We start from the raw sequence: 22,555 nt of genomic DNA, 5'->3' as shown, positions 1-22,555 counted from the left end.
GCGCTGAGCTCACGCGCGGGGGGGCGCCGGCCCTCGCGGGCTCCCCCACCCCTGGCGGGGCCCCAGCGCCCACCCCCACCCGACAGCTGCAGGGTGACCCCCCCGGCACCGGGGAGGCTTTGCGGCCCCCCCGCACACGCGTTCGTGCGCGGCCCCCCCGGCACGCCCGGACCCGGGGGCTGCGAGACCCCTCCCGCAGTGTCACCTCCCGCTCCCCGCCAGTGTCCGACCCCCCGCCCCTCCCCAGATGTGACCCCAAGTTTTGGGGACCTCCCAGGTGTGCCCCCCCCCCCCCCCCCGGCGGGGAGGGGTTTGTCCCGCCCGCTCCCGCATCTCCCCCGTTTCCTCCTGAAACGCGATCGCTCGTGGGGGGAAGTGGCGGGGGGAGGGAGCGGGGGAGGGTCCGCGCCGCAGGGCCGGGGGGGAGGGAGCGGGATGCCTCGGGCCCCCCTCCCCCCGAGCCGTCCCCCGTTGTGCCTCAGTTTCCCCATTCTGGCGCTCCAGGAATCCCTTGGGAAGGTCAGGGGGGTGTCGAACCCGGGCGCTCACTCGGGGACCCCCGGGCGCTGCCAGGGTTGTGCCCCCCAGGAGGTGCTCTGCAGGGGGTGGGGGCTCGGGGTGGACAGGGGCAGCGTCGTGGGGTTCAGCCCTCATTTCTGTGCCCCGGGATGTCCCCAGGCAGGTGTTGGGGTGTCAGGGGTCCCTGCGGTGGCGCCGTGGGGTGTCGGGGTGCCTCGGGTGGGTCCTCCCATTACCCCCCCTCCCGCAGAGAGCCGGGACGGGACACTGAAGCTGATCCCGGGGTGCGGGGATCCCTCTGGCGGGTCCCACAGGATGTCGGGGTGCCCCAGGGGGAGTCCCGAGGGATCTGGGGGTTCAGCCGCCGCGTTTCTCCCTCACAGACAGCAAAGCGATCGTGGACGGGAACCTGAAGCTGATCCTGGGGCTGATCTGGACCCTCATCCTGCACTATTCCATCTCGATGCCCATGTGGGAGGAGGAGGAGGACGACGAAGGCCGCCACCAGACCCCCAAGCAGCGGCTGCTGGGCTGGATCCAGAACAAGGTGCCGCAGCTGCCCATCACCAACTTCAATCGCGACTGGCGCGACGGGAAAGCGCTGGGAGCGCTGGTGGACAACTGTGCCCCGGGTGAGGAGCGCGGGGGCCTGGAGGGACAAACGGGGGGGGAACTGCGCCCGGGGGGGGCTGGGGGCACGGGGGGCACGGGGGGCACGGGGGGCAGCTGGCAGCGGTACGGGGAGCCGCGGGGTCCGGGCTGGAGCAGGGGGCAACGATGGAGATGCCGGGGTGCACTGGGTGCAGCGGGATGGGGCCAGGGCGGGGCTCAGGTGCGCCCCTGACCCTTCTGGCCCCCCCAGGTCTGTGCCCAGACTGGGAGAAGTGGGACCCCAACAAGCCAGTGCAGAATGCTCGGGAGGCCATGCAGCAGGCAGACGACTGGCTGGGAGTGCCGCAGGTACGGGCACGGTGGGGACACTGCCGGTGTCACAGGTGCAGGGTATGGGGGGCACTGCCAGTGTCACAGGTAGGGGCACAGTGGTTACACTGCCGGTGTCACAGGTGCAGGACGTGGGGGTCACTGCGGGTGTGCCAGGTACAGGACATGGGGGGCACTGTGGGTGTCCCAGGTGTAGGGCATTGGGGGCACTGTGGGTGTGCCAAGTGCAGGATGTTGGGGGCACTGCCGGTGTCACAGGTGCAGGGTATGGGGGGCACTGTGGGTGTCACAGGTGCAGGGTATGGGGGGCACTGTGGGTGTCACAGGTATGGGCACGGTGGGGACACTGCCGGTGTCACAGGTAGGGGCACAGTGGGGGCACTGTGGGTGTTACAGGTGTAGGGTATGGGGGGCACTGCCAGTGTCACAGGTACAGGATGTTGGGGGACACTGCCGGTGTCACAGGTGCAGGGTATGGGGGGCACTGTGGGTGTCACAGGTATGGGCACGGTGGGGACACTGCCGGTGTCACAGGTAGGGGCACAGTGGGGGCACAGCCGGTGTCACAGGTGTAGGGTATGGGGGGCACTGGCCCTCGCCCAGGTACAGGGAGCAGGGTGGGAACGGGGGGCACTGGGAGTGTCTGGGGGTGTCCTTGGGGACCCACAGGGGTCCCTGGGCATTTGGATTACCCCTGCACACCTGGGGGTGTGGTGGGCTGTGGGGGCGGGGAGGGTCCAATGGGTGTTGGGGCTCTCAGGAGGGTCAGGCATGGTGGGGGTGTTCCCAGCAGGGTCCCCCTGGGTGGGGGGTGCCAGGAGGGTCTGACAGGTGTTGGGATTCCCCCCCAGGTGATCGCCCCCGAGGAGATCGTGGACCCCAACGTGGATGAGCACTCGGTGATGACGTACCTGTCCCAGTTCCCCAAGGCCAAGCTGCGGCCGGGGGCCCCCGTGCGCCCCCGTCCCCCCCAGCCCGGCCGTGCACGCGCCTACGGGCCCGGTACGGGGGCTCGGGGGGCTCGGGGGGCTCGGGGGTCCCTGCACAGGGGGACATGAGGGGGAGTGGAGGTTTGTGGGGGCACCAGGGGGCTGGGCACCTGGCACAGGTGGGACGTGGGACACGAGGGGCACGGACCCCACGCAGTGGGAGCTCAGGGACACGTGGGGACTGGCACAGGGGGCACACGGGGAGGGGCACTGGGTGGGGGACATGGGGGGCTTTGGAACCCCCATGGCGCGAGAGAGCACCCGGGGGCTCTGGCTGTCAGGGCATGAGACTAAACCATGGCCCCCCACAAGCCCCACAAGGGACTCGTCTCCAATCCTGGGGCGTCACCTGTGCCCAGGGACACCTGAGGGAAACCCAGGGTCTCCACTCCCCACCCAGGGCTCCCCCAGAGTCCCCCTATGCACAGGGACCCCTCAAAGTCCTATCAAGCTCTCCTGCCCACACTCAGGAAAGCACCACTGACACTCTGGGTGCCCCTGCCACCGCCAAGGACAACCTGGAGGTCCCAGGTCCCGGGGGGCAGTGGGGTGCCGGGGTGTTGTGGGGTGCCGGGGTGTTGTGGGGTGCCCGGGCCCCCCTGACTGCCCCCACCCTGCAGGCATTGAGCCCCAGGGCAATGTGGTGCTGCGCCCTGCCCAGTTCACAGTGGAGACCCTCGAGGCGGGGATGGGCGAGGTCCTTGTCTACGTTGAGGACCCCGAGGGACACACTGAGGAGGTACAGGAGGCCCTGGCCCCCCCCTCTGGGGATCCCCCCAGTCTCCCTCTCCGGGAGACCCCCCCACAGCGCCCCAGCTCTGCGTCATGCCCTTTCCCCGGTTTTGGGGTCTCTTCCCACCCCAGGCCAAGGTGGTCCCCAACAACGACAAGAAGCGAACGTACAGCGTCACCTACGTCCCCAAGGTCGGGGGGCTGCACAAGGTGAGCTCCTCTCCTTGGTGACCCCCCAAGGAAACCCTCCTGTGACATCCCCTCGCTGCCGTCCCTGCGTCACCTCCCGCAGTACCCCCCACTCTGATGTCCCTGGTGCCACCCCCGCGCCTCGGGGTGGTGGCTGCCCCTCCCATGCCTCCCCACAAGGGGACTGGGGGACACCTGGCACAGTGGGGTTGGGGGGCTCCCAGGGGGTCCCTAAGGATGCCTGGGGGGCTCCCCTTGGGGTCCCCGGGGTGTCCTGTAGGGTCCCTGGGGTGCCACGCTGAAGTCTGTGGGGGGAGGAGTTGCAATGGGGGGACCCTGGAGTGTCCTGTTGGGATTCCTGGGTGTCCTGTGCTTTAGGGTCCCTGGAGGGGACAATAGCGAGTCTCTGGGGTGGCCACTGCTGGGAGGGATCCTCTTGGGGCTGTCACCTGGGGGGGGACCCTGGGATGTCTCACGGGCGGTCTCCGGGGGCCCGTGGGGTGTTGTCCCTGAGGTGTGGTGCGGCCGTGGGGGCCGTGGTCCCTGGACACCCTCGATGTCCCTGTGCCCTGCAGGTGACGGTGCTGTTCGCGGGGCAGAACATCGACGGGAGCCCCTTTGGGGTGACCGTGGGCATGGCCCTGGGCGACGCCAGCAAGGTGACGGCACGCGGCCCCGGCCTGGAGCCCGTGGGCAACGTGGCCAACAAGGCCACCTACTTCGACATCTACACTGCAGGTGGGGGCACGGCGGGGCTGGGGGTCTCTGGGGACACGTCCTTGTGGTGGTGTCACCGTGGCATGGCCGGGTGACCGGGGACGTGCCTTCGTGGTGGCACGACCGTGGCATGAGCCAGAGCCACCACCTTGCGGTGGTGTGGCTGTGACATGATTTGGTGGCACTGAAGTCACATCCTCATGATGACGTGGGGTGGCCTGGTGGCTCTGGGGATGTGTCCTTGGAGTGGTGGGGCCATGGCACGAGCGTGGCGTGACCTCATGGGGCTTGGGGACACGTCCTTCTCGTTCCAGGGCCGTGGCATGGCCAGGCGGCTCTGGGGACGTGTCCTCAAGGTGGCCTCGATGTCGCATGACCTGGTGGCTCTGGGGCCACACCTTCATGGTGACGCGGCCATGGGGTGGTCTTAGGGTGGCAGGGCCGTGACGTGGCGAGTGGCACCAGGACTGTGTCCTTCCTGTGCCGTGGCCATGGGATGGTCTGGTGGCTGTGGGGCCACGTTGTGTCCAAGGTGACGGGGCCACGGCATGGCTGGGTGACTCTGGGGACGTGTCCTCATGGGGGCCTGGCCATGGCACTGAGCCCGTGTCCTGGCGATGACAGGGGCTGGCCCGGGCGATGTGGGCGTGGTGATCACGGACCCCCAGGGCCGGCGGGACACAGTGGAGGTGATGCTGGAGGACAAGGGGGACAACGTGTTCCGCTGCACCTACCGGCCCGTCCTCGAAGGGCCGCACACCATCTGTGTCACCTACGCTGGCGCCCAGGTCCCCAGGAGCCCCTTCACTGTCAATGTGGCTGAAGGTGAGGCTCCCTGCCGCGTCCCCACGTGGCCCCACAACATTCGTGACCGCTGTAGCTAATGACACCAGCGGCCCCGTGTCACCCAGCTGTGACCACGGTGGCCCCAAGGCACCCAGTGGTGACCGTGATGGTCCGTGACCACAAGTGAACCCCTGCTCCCCTCACTCTCCCCAGGGTGTCCCTCTGGCACCCCTGCCCCCAGGGTATCCCCTGGGGTTGGTTCCTTGTGCCCCCGAGGATGCCGTGGCACTCCCCTGTCCCCAGGGCATCCCCAAGGCATCTCCGTGGGCCCCTCCAGCCCTGGGACGCCCCTCCCTCCCTGGGGGCTCCCCAGGGCATCCCCCTGGTGCCTGGTGGCTGCTGGGGGGTGCTAATGGGAGTTTGCAGCCTGCACGCCCTCGGCGGTCCGGGCCACGGGCCGGGGGCTGCAGCCACGGGGGGTCCGAGTGCAGGACGTGGCCGACTTCAAGGTCCTGACACGGGGCGCGGGCAGCGGGGACCTGCGGGTGACGCTGCGGGGACCAGGTACGTGCCACTGCGGGCTGCGACGGTTCGGGGCACCGTGGGGTTGGCCACTGGAGATCCGTGGGGGGCCCACGGGGTGAGTGTGGGTCGGGGATCCCCATGGAGGGATGGATATAGACGGGGGACCCATGGGGGGGTCTAGGGCTGGGGGACACCATGGGGGTGGCCGTGGGGAGGTGGGTGCCCGGGCGGGGGTCCTGTGAGGTCGTCTGTGGGGGTTGGATGGGTGGGGGGCGTCCTGGGGTTGACCACGGCTCGGGGGGCACCATGGGAGGTGCGTGGCTGGGGGGCACCCCGGGGTGGGCGCCCCATCTGTCCCCCTCCCACAGGGGGCACGGAGGAGCCGGTGACGGTGCGGGATGTCGGGGACGGCGTCTACGAGTGCGAGTACGTGCCCCGGGTGCCCGGCACCTACCAGGTGTCCATCACCTGGGGCGGCTACGCCATCCCCCGCAGGTCAGTGCCGAGCGCGGGGGTCCCGGCGGGGAGGCGAGGGGGGCGGGGGGATGGTGTACGATCCCTGCCCCCCACCGCCCTCCACCCTCCCCAGCCCACCTGAGATCCAGATGTGCCCCTGGGGCTGGGGCTTTTGGGGAATGTGGGAGGTGTGGGGGGGGTACAAGCCCTCCCTCATCCCCCCAGCCAGTTTGAGGTGCAGGTGTCCCCCCAGGGGTGGGAGATGTTTGTGGGGACTGGGGGTGGCAGCTGTGTGCAGGTGTGGCAGAGCCCCCTGCCCCCCGTTCCCCCCAGGTGTGTGAGGGGCTGGGGGTGGTCAGGTGTGCTGCAGCCCCCCCTCACACCTGCCTGTCCCCCCAGCCCCTTCGAGGTGCAGGTGTGTGAGGGGCTGGGGGTGGTCAGGTGTGTTGCAGCCCCCCCTCACACCTGCCTGTCCCCCCAGCCCCTTCGAGGTGCAGGTGTGTGAGGGGTTGGGGTGGTCAGGTGTGCTGCAGCCCCCCCTCACACCTGCCTGTCCCCCCAGCCCCTTCGAGGTGCAGGTGTCCCCCCAGCCGGGGGCACAGAAGGTCCGGGCCTGGGGGCCGGGGCTCGAGGGCGGGGTCGTGGGGCGCCCTGCAGACTTCGTGGTTGAGGCCGTCGGCACCGAAGTGGGGACCCTTGGTGAGCGGGGGGGACACAGGGAGGTGCAGGGCACCGTGGTGGGGACCCTGGGTGAGCCCTGGGCGGGGGGACACAGGGACAGGGGCAGGGGCACCGTGGTGGGGACATGGGGACAGGGCTGGGGGTCGTGTGGTGGGAACACGGTGGGGAGCTCTGTGCTGGGGACAAGGGCATGAGTGGGTGACACCCTGTTGGGGACATGGGGATGGAATGGGGGGCACTGTGGGGCACCGTGGCACTGTGAGGGGTGTCATTGTGGTGGGGACTAGGGCACGGGGTGTGCGAAACCCCACTGGGGACATGGGGACAGGCTGGAGGTGGCCCCAGTGGGGTCGGAGGGACATGGGTGATGCCGCTCTTGGGACATGGTCACAGAGAGGGGACAATGGCCTGCGGGTCCCCACTGGGGGGACATAAAGACATGTTAGGTGCCACCCTGCTGGGGCATGGGCACAGAGGGGGGACAAGGGCGAGGTCTGGGGGTCCTGGCACGGGCACAGGGTAATGGCGGCTGCGGTGCCCCCAGGGTTCTCCATCGAGGGCCCGTCCCAGGCACGCATCGAGTGCGACGACAAGGGCGATGGCTCGTGCGACGTGCGGTACTGGCCCACGGAGCCGGGGCTCTACGCTGTGCACGTGGTGTGTGACGACGAGGACATCCGGGACAGCCCCTTCATGGCTGATATCCGCCCCGCTCCCCCGGACTCCTGGCCCGACAAGGTGCTGCTACCCACTGCAGCCCGCAGATCCTGTTGCGCCCTTGTGCTCCACAGTGCCCTGCTGTGCCCCGCTGCACCCCACTGTGCCTCACCTGTGGGTGCTGGGGGTGCCAGCACCCCACTGTGTCCTTCTAACCCCCCCTCTCCACAGGTGAAGGCCTTCGGGCCGGGGCTGGAGCCCACCGGCTGCATCGTGGATCGCCCGGCCGAGTTCACCATCGATGCCCGCGGTGCCGGCAAGGGGCCTCTCAAGCTCTATGCACAGGTGGGCGCCCTAGGGGGCTGCAGGCTGGTGCTGGGTGCTTCTGAGTGGCACTGGGTGGTGTTGAGCACCTTTGAGTGCTGTTGAACACTGCTGGATTCCATTTAGTGCCGATGGGCACCCTCGGGTGCCACCGGCCAGCACTGAGTGCCGTTGATCACCCTTGGGTGCCCCTGGCCAGCACTGAGTGCCGTTGGGCACCCTTGGGTGCCCCTGGCCAGCACTGAGTGCCGTTGATCACCCTTGGGTGCCCCTGGCCAGCACTGAGTGCCGTTGATCACCCTTGGGTGCCCCTGGCCAGCACTGAGTGCCATTGGGCACCCTTGGGTGCCCCTGGCCAGCACTGAGCGCCGCTGGGCTCCCTCACCTCCCCCCTGCTGCTCACAGGATGCCGAGGGCTTCCCCATTGACATCAAGGTGAAGGACAATGGTGACGGCACCTTCCACTGCGTCTACGTCCCCACCAAGGCCATGAAGCACACCGTCATCGTCGCCTGGGGGGGCGTCAACACCCCCAACAGCCCCTTCCGTGTGGGTGTCTTAGGGGGCCCGTGGGTGCTGGGGTGGCTGTGGGGGGTCCCAGGAGGTGTAGGGAGGGGTGTTGAGGTGGCAGATTTGGTCCTGTGGGGATGGGGGGCCAGGGTGGGGCTGGGGGCCCAAGGGGTGATGTGGATGGAGATGGGGGTCCCGTGGGGTGCTGGATGTGGGGATGGAGGTCCCAGACCTATAGGATGCTGGGGTAGGGTTGGGGGTCCCATGAAGTGCTGGGCATGGGGGTCTGTGGAGCGGTTGGATGGAGGCAGGGTGCCGGTGGTGGGGTTGGAGGTCCCCAGTCCTACGGGGTGCCAGGGAAAGGGGGGTCTGTGCCCCTGCCCCACCTGACAGTGTGTGCCCACAGGTGAGCGTGGGTGAGGGCAGCCACCCCAGCAGGGTGAAGGTGCACGGGCCAGGTGTGGAGAAGACGGGGCTGAAGGCCAACGAGCCCACCTACTTCACCGTGGACTGCAGCGAGGCGGGACAGGGTGAGTGCCCTGGTGGGGAGCGCCCTGGGAACTCCTCTGTGGGCTTGAGGCCTGTGAGCCTGGTCCTGCACCCCAGGTCCTGGACCATTACCCCCAGTCCTCCTCCATCATCCCAGGATCAAGGGTCCTTCATTCTGGGCCCGTCAGTTCTGGTCCTGGTCCTGCATCCCTGCTCCTGGTCCAGGATTCCTGGGCCTGCATCCCTGTTCCTTTCTCTCTGATCCTGGTCCATCAGCCCTGATCCTGTCCATCGTCTCCTGTCCTGATCCAGCCCCCTGCCCCACGTGCCTGGTTCCACTCCTCAGTGTCCCCCTGGGCCACTGACCCGGCCATCCCCACAGGTGACGTCAGCATCGGCATCAAGTGCGCCCCGGGAGTGGTGGGGCCTCTCGAGGCTGACATCGACTTTGACATCATCAAGAATGACAACGACACCTTCACGGTCAAGTACACAGCGCCGGGCGCGGGGCTCTACACCATCATGGTGCTCTTTGCCAACCAGGTCAGGGTTCTGGGACTGCCCCGCACCCCCGAGGGTCCATCCCCCTCTCTGTGGGGTGCCCCCAGCCCGCAGGGGCCAGGTGGGGCTGGGGCTTGGACCCCATGGTGCCCCCGTGTCACCGCGTCCTGGTCTCGGTCCCCAGGAGATCCCGTCCAGCCCCTTCCGCATCAAGGTGGATCCATCCCACGACGCCACCAAGGTCAAAGCCGAGGGACCGGGGCTCAGCCGGACGGGTGAGGGACCGGCAGGGTGGGCATGGGGGGCATGGGCTGGGGGTGATGGGTGCCCTGGCAGGTTCTGTGAGTGCCCTGGGTCCCGCAGCGGCTGACACGGCGGGGCAGGGGTGGAGGTGGGACCCCCACCCACTTCTGGGTGTTGTGGGTGCTGTGGGTGCCGTGGGCTCTGCAGTGACTTGACCATGTAGTGCAGGGGTGGAGGTGGGGACCCCCACCCGATTCTGGGTGCTGTGGGGCAGGGGTCCTGTGGGTCCTGTGGGTCCTGTGGGTGCTGTGGGGTGCTGTGGGGTGCTGTGGGTGCTGTGGGTGCTGTGGGTGCCATGGGTGCCGTGGGCCCTGCAGTGACCCAATGATGTAGTGCAGGGGTGGAGGTGGGGACCCCCACCCGATTCTGGGTGCTGTGGGGCAGGGGTCCTGTGTGTCCTGTGGGTGCTGTGGGTGCTGTGGGTCCTGTGGGTCCTGTGGGTCCTGTGGGTGCTGTGGGTGCTGTGGGTGCCATGGGCCCTGCAGTGACCCGATGATGTGGTGCAGGGGTGGAGGTGGGGACCCCCACCCAATTATGGGTGCTGTGGGGCAGGAGTCCCGTGGGTGCTATGGGTGCAGTGGGTGCTGTGGGTGCCGTGGGTGCCGTGGGCCCTGCAGTGACCCGATGATGTGGTGCAGGGGTGGAGGTGGGGACCCCCACCCACTTCCGCGTGCAGACGCGGGGGGCGGGGAAGGCCCCCCTGGACGTGCGGTTCGTGGGGTCGGGGCCTGGCCCAGCCGTCGCCGACTTCGAGGTCATCGACAATCACGACTATTCCTACACTGTCAAGTACACCCCGCTGCAGCAGGTGCGTGCTGGGGGCACCCTGACCCATGGGGACATCCCGCGGAGGCACCTCAACCAGTCGGGGCACCCCAAGCCATGGGGTCACCCCATGGGGCCATTCCCAACATATAGGGGCTCCCCAGCCCATGGAGTACCCAAGAGGGGCCCCCTCGTTGACACCGTGGGCTCCCCCAAGGGCATCCACCCATTCTGCCCGGGGTACAGGGGCACCCCAATGAGCACCCCCAGCTCCTGGGCAGCCCACCCCTATGAGCATCCCCCATCGCCACGGAGACCCCACCTCTGTGGGCACCCCCTTGGGGCAGCTGCAACCCCACACGTGTACCCGTCAACACAGGGCACCCCCAGATCCACGGGTTCCCCCCATCCCTGTGACTTTGCCCTCCCCCAGCTGTATGGCTGCGTGTCCCTGGTACCCCCTTGGCATCCCCCAGCACGGTCCCGTGGGTCTCTGCCCTCTGCCACGAGTGGGTGCTGTGTGGGGGCCCCCTGGCAGCACCCTGAAGTGGAGTTGTTCTTGCAGGGCCCCCTGTCTGTGGTGGTCACCTACGGAGGGGACCCCATCCCCAAGAGCCCCTTCCCCGTCACTGTGGCTCCTCCCCTGCAGCTGGGCAAGGTCAAGGTGCAGGGGCTCAACAGCAGTGAGTGAACCCTGGGGGAATGTTGGGGGGACAGTGAGGGAGGGGAGCACTCTGCATGAGCTGTACAGTGGGGGGCGGGCCCTGGGTGAGGGGATCAGCCTGGGGGGCACTCGGAGTGTGGGGTTCAGCATGGGGTGAGGGCACATGAGGGCACCAACGCTGCCTGTAGGGGTACCCGGGTGGGGGACACACACCCTGGTTATGGAGTGCAGCTTGGGGGGCCCAGGCTTGGGTTGGGGGGCACCCTCGTAGGAGAGGTTTGGGACCACCTGTGTGTGGGAACAACCAGCATATGGGGGACAGACATTGGTGGGGGCATGGGGGGACACACGCTCTGTGGGGAAACAATACCTTGGATATGGGGGACACCCTTGGGTGGAGGGACACACCCCGGGAGACACCCCTCACCCTGCAATCTGGGGGACACACCTGGGTGTAGGGTTCTCCATCGGTCAGGGCACCCCAGGGTGCGGGGTGCCCCTCTGACCCCTCACTCCCCTGCAGAGGCGGAGGTGGGTCAGGTGCAGGAGTTCCAGGTGGAGGCACAGGGTGCCGGAGGCCAGGGGCAAGTGGAGGTGAAGGTGACGGGCCCCTCGCGGCGCCCCGTGCCCTGCACAGTGGGGCCTGCGCCCCCCGGGGGCCCCCACCCCGTCACCTTCACGCCCCCCGAGGAGGGGCCCCACCGTGTCGAGGTCACCTACGACGGACACCCGGTTCCAGGGAGCCCCTTCCCTGTGGAGGCTCTGCTGCCCCCTGACCCCTCCAAGGTGAGCGTGGCACACGTGTGCGCCCAAGGGATGTGTGTGTCTGTGTGTCCCTCTGCCCTCCTGACCCCCACGGGCCGCTCACACGCCCCACATGTACCTACGCCCCCAAACCCCTGCATGTCCCCCCTGCCCCAGCGTGTTCCTGTGTGAGCAGGCGGCAGCCTCGGGGCTGGGGCTGCAGGGCAGTCACATGGGGGACGCTGACCCCCACCTGTCCCCCTGACCCCCACCTGTCCCTGGGTCCCTTTGGACCTCCACCTGTCCCCGTGTTCCCCCTGACCCCCCGTGTCCTTGTGCCTGCAGGTGGTGGCCTCGGGGCCAGGGCTGAAGGGCGGCCGTGTTGGGGTCCCGGCGCCCTTCTCCATCGCCACGCAGGGCGCGGGCAGCGGGGGGCTGGGGCTGACGGTGGAGGGGCCCTGCGAGGCCAAGATCGAGTGCCAGGACAACGGGGACGGCTCCTGCGCTGTGTCCTACCTGCCCACGGCGCCCGGAGAGTACCACATCAACATCCTCTTTGCTGGGCGCCACATCCCGGGCAGCCCCTTCACGGCCGCCATCACGGCGCCCTTCGACCCCGCCAAAGTGACGGCGTCGGGGCCAGGGCTGGAGCGCGGCCGCGCCGGCGAGGCGGCCGTCTTCTCCGTGGACTGCTCGCAGGCCGGCGAGGCCGAGCTCACCATCGAGATCCGCTCCGAGGCCGGCGTCAAGGCCGAGGTGCTGGTGCAGAACAACCGCGACGGCACCTACGCCATCACCTACACTCCGGCCTGCGCCGGCGCCTACACCATCACCATCAACTACGGCGGCCTCCCGGTCCCCAACTGCCCCGTGCGCGTCACCGTCGACCCAGCCGTCGACACCAGCAGCATCAAGGTCTATGGCAAAGGCGTGGAGCCGCGAGGTGAGTGAGGGCCACGCAGCGGCCGCTCGCCCTGGCGCCTCCTTCCCTTGGGTGGGGATCTCCTTCTCCCCAGGGGCATCCCGTCCCTGTGGGTGTCACTTCCTTCTGGGTGCCGCTGTGGACACCACCACAGGCATCTCCCCTCCATGAGCATCCCCACGGGCACCCCATCCCTGTGGGTACCCCCTCTCTGGGGACATCCATGTGCTCACAGGCATTCCAACCCCGTGGGCGTCCCCTCCCTGCGGGCACCCCACGGACAGCCCTTCTCATGTGGGGGTCTCTGGGTACCCTATGGACACCCCTCCATGGGCACCTCCCCCTTGCATGGACAACCCCATGGCCGTGGACACTCCCGTGGTCACCAACACCTCCTCCCCAGGGACATCCCCTCTAAAGGGGGCACCCCACAGACATCTCTCCTCCCCTTGCCCCCTTGCCCCCTTGCCCCCACCACTGCTCAGGGGTCCCTGTGGTTTTCCTCTCACTCCTGGGAGGAAGTTCTGGGGGTGCAGGGGGTGTGGGGTGGGACCCCAAGGGTGTGCCAGCTCCCCCTTGAAGCCCCTGTGTGTGCCCAGGGGGCCATGGGCGCACAGAGGGTGCTGTAAGGGACCCCCAGGTGAGCTCTGGGCCCCCCTGACCCCTGTGTACCCCTCAGGGGTGCTGCGGGAGGTGGCCACTGAGTTCACGGTGGATGCGCGGGCGCTGGCCCCCGCCGGGGGACCCCACGTCCGGGCACGGGTGCTGAACCCCTCAGGGACCCCCATCGACACCTTCGTCACTGACCTTGGCGACGGCACCTACCGCGTGGAGTACACACCCTTCGAGGAGGGTGAGGGACCCCACGACCCCCCTGGGAACCCCAACACCCCTGCGGACCCCCAGGCCCTCCTGGAGAACACAGACATCCCCAGGGGACTTCCAAGGGACCCCCAACACTCAGGGAACTCCAACACACCTTGGGAACCTCCGGGGACTGTGAGCTCCCCCCTTGCACTCCAACACGCCCCCCGGGCCCCCAGCTCCTGGCCAGGCATCCTCCATTCCCATTGAGGGACCCTCGGAGAGGGACCTTCCCATACCAAGTGGGGCCCCCTTCAATTCCCCCTGGATCCCCAGAACCAGGAACCCCCAAGGCCCCTGAGTCATTCCCAAATCCCAAACCATGGATTCCCAGTCTCCCCCCAAAACCCCACCCAGGGACCCCCCAAAATCCCCTGAGAACCCCCACCCCGGAGAACCCCTGTGCCCCCTCCATGGGCAGAGTGTGATGGTGTCCCTGTCGCAGGGCTGCACCTGGTGGAGGTGACATATGACGACGTGGCGGTCCCCAAGAGCCCGTTCCGTGTGGGGGTGGCCGAGGGCTGTGACCCCACACGCGTTCGGGCGCACGGGCCCGGCCTGGAGGGCGGCCTGGTGGGCACGGCCAACCACTTCACTGTGGAGACCAGGTGGGCACCGACCCCCAACCCCAATCCAACCCTGCTCCCCAAAGCCCCCCAGCCCCTGCCTTCCAAATCCCCTGCCCTCGCGCTATTCCGCACCCACCAACCCCTCGTGCTGTCCTTGTTGGGGGGTTTGGGGTGGGCATGGCTCCCTGCTTCAGTGTGGAGACCGGGTGGGCACCAGTCCTGAGTCCCTCCTTTCCCACACCCATGGATTCCCCCTCAGAGATGTCACCTCTATCCCAAGCCACCAAGCCACCATCTCCATGCCCTGTCGTGCAAGTGCCACCACTATCCTCTTGCACCTGAGCCCTTCATGTGCGTGTCCCACCTCTATCCCATGTCACCAACCCACCGCCTCCACCCTGTGCCACCACTCTGGCATCTCCATGTTCTGCCACGGAGGTCCCATGTCCAACTTCTTGCATCCTCTACCTCCTGTGTGCTTTCCCATGGATGTACCACCTCCATCCCACGCCACCAGAGAGGCATCTCCACCCCCTGCCGTGAAAGTGCCATCTCCATCCCATGTCACCAGGATGGCATCTCTGTCCCCTTGCTGGGGAGGTGGCCCTTCCCTCCCCCCGCCATGGAGGTGGCACCTCCATCTCCCCACCACAGCTGTTGTTCCCCCTGGCCCCACCATGCGTGTGTCACCTCTCTGAGTGGTGGCATGTCCCCAGGGGTGCGGGCACCGGGGGGCTGGGCCTGGCCATCGAGGGTCCCTCGGAGGCGAAGATGTCCTGCAAGGACAACAAGGACGGGAGCTGCGCAGTGGAGTACGTCCCCTTCACGGCTGGTGACTACGACGTCAACATCACCTTCGGTGGCCACCCCATACCCGGTGCGGAGGGACGCGGGGACAGGGGTGGGGGCGGTGTCCTGATTGTCATCCGTGGTCACAGGGCTTCGCTGTGGTGACGCCACCCATGGTGGCCCCACAGCCAAGCTGTCCCCTGCCTGTGCTGTCCCCATGGCTGTGGCTTTGGTACCCCCATGGCCACACTGACCCCACAGTCACGCTGACCCACGGCCACATTGACCCCATAAGGAGCCTCTGCCCAAACTATTTCCATGACCACGCTGTCCTTGTTCCCATGCTGACTGTATGGACGTGTTGACCCCGTGACAATGGTGACCCCACACTGTGCTCGTGCCCATACTGAGCCCTTCCCCACACTGACCCCTTGGTCATGCATTCACTGGGCGCACACTGACCGGTGGTTGTGTTGTCCTCGTGGCTCACTTTGACCTCATTGCCATGTTGTCCCCGTGCCACATTGACCTTATGAGCACGCTGGCCCCACAGAGTGCCCATGCACACGATGGACACACCAACTCTATGGCCAGGCTGTCCCTGTGCCCCTGTTGCTCTCGTGGCCACGTGGACCTTGTCCTCACGCTGGCCCCATTCCCACGCTGACCCCACGCTCACACTGGCAGTGGCCCCACTGCCCCCATCCCACCTGCCCCATGCTGCCTCCCTCGTGCACTGACCCCTTCTCCTCACAGGGAGCCCATTCCGGGTGCGAGTGCGGGATGCTGTGGACGCCTCAAAGGTGACGTGCTCGGGGCCAGGGCTGGGCCCCAGTGTCCGTGCTCGGCTGCCCCAGAGCTTCACCGTGGACGTCAGTGCCGCGGGACATGCAGCCCTTGAGGTGACGCTGCTGGGGCCCACCGGTACGTGGGGACATGGCGAGGCCTGTGTCTCGTGGGGTGTCCTGACCGCTGGGGAGTCCTGCCTCATAAATGTCCTACTCCATAGGATGTCCTGCTCCTTGGATCCCATAGAGAGATGCATAGAGAGTCTATAGAGAGTCCTGCCCCCTGGGTTGTCCTGTCTCATGGATTGTCCAGCACCGTGGATGCCCTGTTCCATAGGGTGTCCTGCCTCATGGTGTCCCCTGTTATACAGGGTGTCCTACCTATGGATGTCCTGCTCCATAGGGTGTCCTACCCCATAGCATGTCCACCCCATGGATCCCCTTCTTCACAGGGTGTCCAAGTCCACAGGGTGCCCTTCCCGTGGGTACTCAGACCCACAGAGTGTCCTGCTCCATGGAGTTCCCTGCCCAGGGAGGTTGTGACCTTACTGCTGCTCTACACCCTCCATGTCCTCCTGTCCCACACGTCCCCGTGCCTCACATGTCCCCACCCCACACGTCCCACTGCCCCACAGGACTGCCGGAGCCAGTGGAGATCCGAGACAATGGTGATGGCACCCACAAGGTCACCTATACCCCAGCCACCGACGGGCCCTACACCGTGTCTGTCAAGTACGGGGGGCAGGAGGTGCCACGCAGGTGAGACCCCGCCTTGGGCGGGCAGAGGGGGCACACGGGACCTCTACACGACCGGGAGAGCCCGGCAGCCCCCTGACTCCCTGCTTCCCCCAGCCCCTTCAAGGTGACGGCGCTGCCCACCCATGACGCCAGCAAGGTGCGGGCGAGTGGCCCCGGGCTGAGCGCGGGAGGGATCCCTGCCAGCCTCCCCGTCGAATTCACCATTGACGCCCGTGACGCCGGCGAGGGGCTGCTCACGGTGCAGATCCTGGTCAGTGTGTGAGGGGGAAACGTGGGGGAGTGTGAGGGTTGTGGGGGGACACACTGAGGAGGGGTGAAGGGCTGCTCACGCTCCAGATCCTGGTCAGTGCAGGGGGGAGTCATGGGGTGCTGAGCCCCGCACTGTGCCCTTTCCCCCACATCTCGGGGTGCTGAGCCCCACAGGGTGCCCCCAGCGCAGGGCACTGATGGGGGTTGTCTGCAGGACCCCGAGGGGCAGCCCAAGAAGGCATCAATCCGGGACAACGGGGATGGCACCTACACAGTGTCCTACGTGCCCGACGTGCCGGGGCGCTACACCAGCACTGTCAAGTATGGGGGCGATGAGATCCCTGCGTCGCCCTTCCGTGTCCTCGCCGTGCCCTCTGGCGATGCCAGCAAGTGCCTCGTCACAGGTGGGGCTGCCCCCCAGTGTCCTTATGCTGACCTAAGTCATCCCCTTGCTGGCCATGGCATCCCCTTGCTGACCCACAGCATCCCCTCACTGCCCCACGATGTCCCCTCGCTGCCCCACCGCACCCCTCCCTGCCCCGCAGCATCCCTCCTGCCCCATGGCATCCCCTCCTGCCCCACGGCATCCCTCCTGCCCTACAACATCCATATGCTGACCCACAGTGTGCCCTTGCTGTCCCACAGCACCCACCCCGGACACCCCTGCCTTACCCCCCACCGCCCCATGGCTGCCCCCCAGCACACCCACCGCCCCACTGCTGCCCCTCCGCACCCCTCCCACCGCCCCCAGACCCGCCCCGCGGCGCAGTGGGGGTGAGCGGGTGCCCCCAGGACAGGATGTGCCGGCCCCCCCCGGAGCCCCCCGGCCCCCTCGGCACCCCCGGCCCCCCAACCAGCCCCCCAACCCCTTCTCACCGCTCTCCCTGGTCTTTCTTGCAGTATCCATTGGGGGCCATGGACTGGGTAAGTGGTGCCGGGGGCAGTTGGGGGGCTGGGAGGAGGCAGTTGGGGGATAGGTTTGGAGTCCCCCTGTGGCACTGACCCCACCCTCCCCCGCAGGTGCCTGCCTGGGCCCCACGATCCAGATCGGGGAGGAGACGGTGATCACGGTGGATGCAAAGGCGGCGGGACAGGGCAAGGTCACCTGCAAGGTGTCAACGCCTGATGGTGCTGAGCTGGACGTGGACGTGGTGGAAAACCACGACGGCACTTTTGACATCTTCTACACCGCGCCTGAGCCCGGCAAATACGTCATCACCATCCGCTTTGGCGGGGAGCACGTCCCTAACAGCCCCTTCCACGTCATGGTGGGTGGGGCACCTGGGGGGCACTGTGAGTCTGGGAGGGCTGTGATGAGCACCACGGGTCAGACTTTGGGAGACCATGGTGTGGGCAGCACGGAATTGGGAGACCATGGTGGGCACTGTGGGGCTGGATGACCACGGTGGGAACCATGGGGCCAGAGCCATAGTGCTGGGGGTTGGGATCACGGTGAACACCTTGGGGTTTGGAGGTCATGAGGATCATCACAGGGCTGTGAGCCCACCACGGGGATTCTCATCCTCCTTCTCTGCCCCACGATCAGGCCACAGAGGAGCCCCCAGCCACCACCGAGAACCTCCGGCCCTTTAACCTCGTCATCCCCTTCACGGTGCAGAAGGGTGAGATCACAGGTACAGCGCAGGGTTGTGGGGACAGGGAACACCCCTTCAGGCACCAGCCCCCCTCTCGGTGCCCCCACTGACAAAATACCCCCAGGTGAGGTGCGGATGCCGTCGGGGAAGACAGCGCGGCCCAGCATCACCGACAACAAGGACGGGACGGTGACAGTGCACTATGCCCCCTCTGAGAAGGGGCTGCACGAGATGGACATTCGCTATGATGGCAACCACATCCCCGGTGAGCCACTGGGGGACACTGGGGGACACTGGGAGGTGGCTGAGGAGGGTTGGTACAACTGTGCCCTGGCTGGACTCCTGTGGGTCAGGCATGCACCATGGTGTGGAATGTCCCTGTGGAGTGTCTCTGTGGGGTCCACGGTTGGTCACCCTTATGGTGGGGTGTCTCCATGGGTCTCTGACCATTGTCCCTTGTGTCCCCAGGGAGTCCTCTCCAGTTCTACGTGGATGCCATCAACCCACGCCATGTCAGTGCCTATGGGCCTGGCCTGAGCCATGGGATGGTCAACAAGCCGTGCACATTCACCATTGTCACCAAGGATGCTGGCGAGGGTGAGCAATGGCCCAGGGGGGCTGGGAGGTCATGAAGACCCCCCCCAGGGCCACCAGAAGGGGCTGAAGACCACTGGTGCCTCCTGGCACCCGTTGTCTGGTGCCTTCTGACAACCCCTGTGCCCCCAGGTGGGCTGTCGCTAGCGGTTGAAGGTCCCTCCAAGGCGGAGATCACCTGCCAGGACAACAAGGACGGGACATGCACTGTGTCCTACCTGCCCACAGCCCCTGGCGACTATAGCATCATTGTGCGCTTTGACGACAAACACATCCCAGGCAGCCCCTTCACTGCCAAGATCACTGGTGAGACAGGCTGGGGGGCACAGTGGGGTCTGGGGGAGTTCTGGGGGCTCTTGCTTGGCCATGGGGCACCTGGTCGGCCATGGAGACATCTACGGATTCATGACCATGAGGGCACCTGTGGGGGCACTTGTATGACCATGGGGGCACCTGTGGGTCATGGTCACCATGGCATGGGCATGGGGACACCTGTAATGGGCACACTAGCGCCATGGCCATTGGGACAGCTGTGGTGTCATCCCTGGCCACCGGGACCCCCACCTCCTATGGCCTGTGAAGCCTTGGAGACCCCAACCTGTGGCCATGGGGATGTCATGGAGCTTTGAGGACCCCGTCACAAGGCCATGTAGACCTTGTGGGGGCTCTATCCATGGCCTTGAGGACGCTATTCACACATCTTTGAGCGACCCCTGATTCTGGGGACCCTCTCCATGTGTCCATTGGGACCCTGTGGGGCTTTGGGAATATCATTCCATCACCACTGGGATCCTGTCAATCTTGTCGTCCGCCTTGGGTTGATGTCCCTGCCGATGGCATCTCTGCAGGGGACGACTCCATGCGCACGTCCCAGCTCAACGTGGGCACCTCGACTGATGTGTCACTGAAGATCGCAGAGACAGACCTGAGCCTGCTGGCGGCTACCATCCGCGCGCCCTCGGGCAATGAGGAGCCGTGCCTGCTCAAGCGGCTGCCCAACCGCCACATCGGTGTGCAGGGACATGGGGATGCCACAGGGGCACGGGGACATGCAGATGTGGGCGCAGGAGAACTGGCACAAGGGCACAAGAGAGGAGGATGTGGGACCTGGGGAGTTGTTGTGACAGGGAACAGTGGAACTATGGGGTGACAGGGACGGGTGGCCTGGTGGCATTGGGTTAGCAGGGGATTGGTGGCCATGGTCAGGGGACTTGGTTGGTGACTAGGGGCTGGTGGAGGTGGCCAGGGGCTGGTGGTGGTGGCTAGGGGATGGGGATGGTACATGGGTGGTGGCCAAGTCTGGTGGTGGTGTGTGACCGCTGTGTCCTCCCCAGGCATCTCATTCACACCCAAGGAGGTGGGCGAGCACGTGGTGAGTGTGCGGAAGAGTGGGCAGCACGTCACCAACAGCCCCTTCAAGATCCTGGTGGGACAGTCAGAGATTGGTGATGCCGGCCGGGTCAAGGTGTGGGGCCAGGGGCTCCTGGAGGGCCACACCTTTGAGGTGGCTGAGTTCATCGTGGACACACGCAGCGCTGGTGAGGCCATGGTGGGGGACGGCCATGGGGGAGGTGGTAGCCATGGCTAAGGGCAGGATGGGGTGATGGCCGTGACCACGTGTTGGTTGTGGCCACTCAAGGATGAGGTGGTGGCCGTGGTTATTGCTGTGGTGTTCTATGGCCACGTGTGATGGTGGCCAAGGCTGTACGTGGCCAGGAAGGGATGGTGGCAGTGGTCATGGCCAAGGCAGGATGGTCCCTGTGGCTGGGGTTGGATGGTGGCTGTGGTGCTGGTGTGGCCGTAGCCAGGATGATTTGAGGACCACGGCTGTGCTACAGCTGAGGCCAGCACGGGATGAGGTGGTGCCTATGGTGTGACCTTCATCTGAATGGGATGGTGACCATGGTGGTGGCACGGCCAGGTGAAAAGTGGCTAAAGGCCATGCCATGGCTGTGGCCAGCACAGGATGGGGTGGTGGCCATGATTATGGGAATGGCATGGCCATGGCCAGGTTGGGGGTGATGACTGGGATTGGGTGGTGACCATGGACAGTCTGGGCTTGTGGCCTTGATGTGACCGTGGCCAGGACAGGGACAGCCTTCATGGGACACCTCTGATCGTGTCCCCGTGGCCACCCAGGTTACGGTGGGCTGGGCCTGTCCATTGAGGGTCCCAGCAAGGTGGACATTAACTGTGAGGACATGGAGGATGGCACCTGCAAAGTCACCTACTGCCCCACCGAACCCGGCAACTACATCATCAACATCAAGTTTGCTGACAAACACGTTCCAGGTGGGGCTGGGGGAAACATGGGGGGACAGAGGGTTGTGGTGGGGAGGGGTGCCAGGACCTCCAGGGGGTGACGGGTCCTTGAGGTAACTGTTGTCACCCACAGGGAGCCCCTTCACGGTGAAGGTGACCGGTGAGGGCCGCATGAAGGAGAGCATCACGCGCCGGCGGCAGGCACCCTCCATCGCCACTGTTGGCAGCACCTGCGACCTCAACCTTAAGATCCCAGGTAGGGTTGGCCTTCCTCCTTCTTCTCCTCCTCCCAGCCTCCCTCCTTCTTCTCCTTCTCCTCTTTTTCTCCTCTTCCTTCTCCATCTCTTGTCCTCCTCTCTTCCTCCTTTTTATCCTCCGCTCTTCCTCCTCTTCTTCCCCCTTCTCCATCCTAATCCTCTTCCTCCTCCTGCTCTGTGGGCTGTGGGGATGGAGATGCATCTCAGCCACTCCAGCTCTGATTTCTCCTTCCTTCTTTGTCTCCTGTCCATGCGTCTGTGTCCATGTCTGTGTCCTGTGTGTCTGTGCCTGCGTCCATGCATCCCTCTGTGCATGCCACCACTCACTGATACCTCCATCCACGTCTGTGTGTCCATTCACACATCTGTCCGTGTGTCCATCTCTGTCTTCATCCACCCTTGGCTCCATCCATCCCTACCTCCACCCCTGTGTCCACCCCTCCCTGCACCATCCTCTGCTCCCTACCCTGTGACCACCCGTGTCTCCACCCATCACGATTCCATCTTCCCTGTGTCCACCCTGGTCTCCATCCCTCCACGTCTCCACCCATCCACATCTTCTCCCATCACTACATCCACCCCTGTGTCCATTCATCCCCTTGTTGATCCATGTCCTCCTGTGTCCCCATCACCCTTCTGTGCATCCTTCTGTTCTCCCACCCGTGCCCACATCCTGTCGTCCCCATGTGTCCGCACTGTCCCTCTGTGTCTGCGGGGTGTTCCCCAGGGAACTGGTTCCAGATGGTGTCGGCGCAGGAGCGGCTGACGCGCACGTTCACGCGCAGCAGCCACACGTACACGCGCACGGAGCGCACAGAGATCAGCAAGACGCGCGGCGGCGAGACCACGCGCGAGGTGCACGTGGAGGAATCGACCCGCGTGGGCGGCGCCTTCCCCCGGGCCCCCCCGGAGCCCTTCGGGGCCTTCGGGGCCTTCGGGAGCCGCGAGGGCATCGGCGCCTTCGCAGCCCCTGCGCGCGCACACGAGGGTGCGTCCTGCACGGGGGGCGTGCAGCAAAGTGGGATTGCACGAGGGCTGGGTGTGCATGAGGCTGTGCGGGCAGGGTGCTGTGCTGGCACGAGGGCTGGGTGTGCATGAGGGGAGTGCGAGTGCAGGGAAGTGTGTTTGCACAAGGACTGGGTGTGCTGGAGCCCCAGCGTGTTTGTGCAGAGCTGTGCTGGCACAAGGGCTGGGTGTGCATGGGGCTGTGCGGGCAGGGCACTGTGCTGGCACAAGGGCTGGGTGTGCATGAGGCCTGGGGCTGTGTTGGCACAAGGGCTGGGTGTGCAGGGAAGTGAGCCTGTATGAGAGCTGGGCATGCCTGCCACAGAAATGCCCTTGGACAGGGCTGTGTGTCCCCACCTGCGTGTGCCCAGGGCGCAGTGGGACAGACTCCCTGGCACACGTGTGGGGG

At 66.4% G+C, this 22,555-nt stretch overlaps 1 protein-coding gene across 2 annotated transcripts in view; it reads left to right on the top strand.

Moving 5' to 3' along the window:
* The window catches only part of FLNC (filamin C), a 29,613-nt gene that overhangs the window by 1,831 nt on the left and 5,227 nt on the right, over positions 1-22,555 (top strand). The window contains exons 2-39 of one of the 2 annotated variants that reach the window (XM_040061314.2): positions 903-1,151; positions 1,382-1,479; positions 2,313-2,463; positions 3,071-3,189; positions 3,315-3,392; positions 3,947-4,109; positions 4,713-4,913; positions 5,301-5,438; positions 5,768-5,894; positions 6,418-6,554; positions 7,081-7,274; positions 7,425-7,538; positions 7,923-8,066; positions 8,434-8,557; positions 8,899-9,059; positions 9,202-9,292; positions 9,959-10,128; positions 10,651-10,768; positions 11,273-11,535; positions 11,839-12,436; positions 13,095-13,268; positions 13,725-13,887; positions 14,565-14,725; positions 15,394-15,561; positions 16,061-16,184; positions 16,278-16,434; positions 16,648-16,837; positions 17,334-17,357; positions 17,454-17,701; positions 17,980-18,067; positions 18,153-18,293; positions 18,497-18,625; positions 18,755-18,928; positions 19,471-19,632; positions 19,957-20,160; positions 20,762-20,914; positions 21,018-21,140; positions 21,869-22,129. In XM_040061314.2, coding sequence (XP_039917248.1) covers positions 903-1,151; positions 1,382-1,479; positions 2,313-2,463; positions 3,071-3,189; positions 3,315-3,392; positions 3,947-4,109; positions 4,713-4,913; positions 5,301-5,438; positions 5,768-5,894; positions 6,418-6,554; positions 7,081-7,274; positions 7,425-7,538; positions 7,923-8,066; positions 8,434-8,557; positions 8,899-9,059; positions 9,202-9,292; positions 9,959-10,128; positions 10,651-10,768; positions 11,273-11,535; positions 11,839-12,436; positions 13,095-13,268; positions 13,725-13,887; positions 14,565-14,725; positions 15,394-15,561; positions 16,061-16,184; positions 16,278-16,434; positions 16,648-16,837; positions 17,334-17,357; positions 17,454-17,701; positions 17,980-18,067; positions 18,153-18,293; positions 18,497-18,625; positions 18,755-18,928; positions 19,471-19,632; positions 19,957-20,160; positions 20,762-20,914; positions 21,018-21,140; positions 21,869-22,129 — 6,282 coding nt within the window. The remainder of the gene's footprint in view (positions 1-902; positions 1,152-1,381; positions 1,480-2,312; positions 2,464-3,070; positions 3,190-3,314; positions 3,393-3,946; positions 4,110-4,712; positions 4,914-5,300; positions 5,439-5,767; positions 5,895-6,417; positions 6,555-7,080; positions 7,275-7,424; positions 7,539-7,922; positions 8,067-8,433; positions 8,558-8,898; positions 9,060-9,201; positions 9,293-9,958; positions 10,129-10,650; positions 10,769-11,272; positions 11,536-11,838; positions 12,437-13,094; positions 13,269-13,724; positions 13,888-14,564; positions 14,726-15,393; positions 15,562-16,060; positions 16,185-16,277; positions 16,435-16,647; positions 16,838-17,333; positions 17,358-17,453; positions 17,702-17,979; positions 18,068-18,152; positions 18,294-18,496; positions 18,626-18,754; positions 18,929-19,470; positions 19,633-19,956; positions 20,161-20,761; positions 20,915-21,017; positions 21,141-21,868; positions 22,130-22,555) is intronic. The other variant, XM_040061315.2, reaches the window with a different exon arrangement.

The sequence above is a fragment of the Hirundo rustica genome, chromosome 4 (assembly GCF_015227805.2).
Source record: "Hirundo rustica isolate bHirRus1 chromosome 4, bHirRus1.pri.v3, whole genome shotgun sequence".
In the NCBI taxonomy this organism is placed as follows: domain Eukaryota; kingdom Metazoa; phylum Chordata; class Aves; order Passeriformes; family Hirundinidae; genus Hirundo; species Hirundo rustica.
The sequence above is the reverse complement of the archived record's forward strand: the minus strand, read 5'-3'. Positions and strand labels throughout refer to the sequence as shown.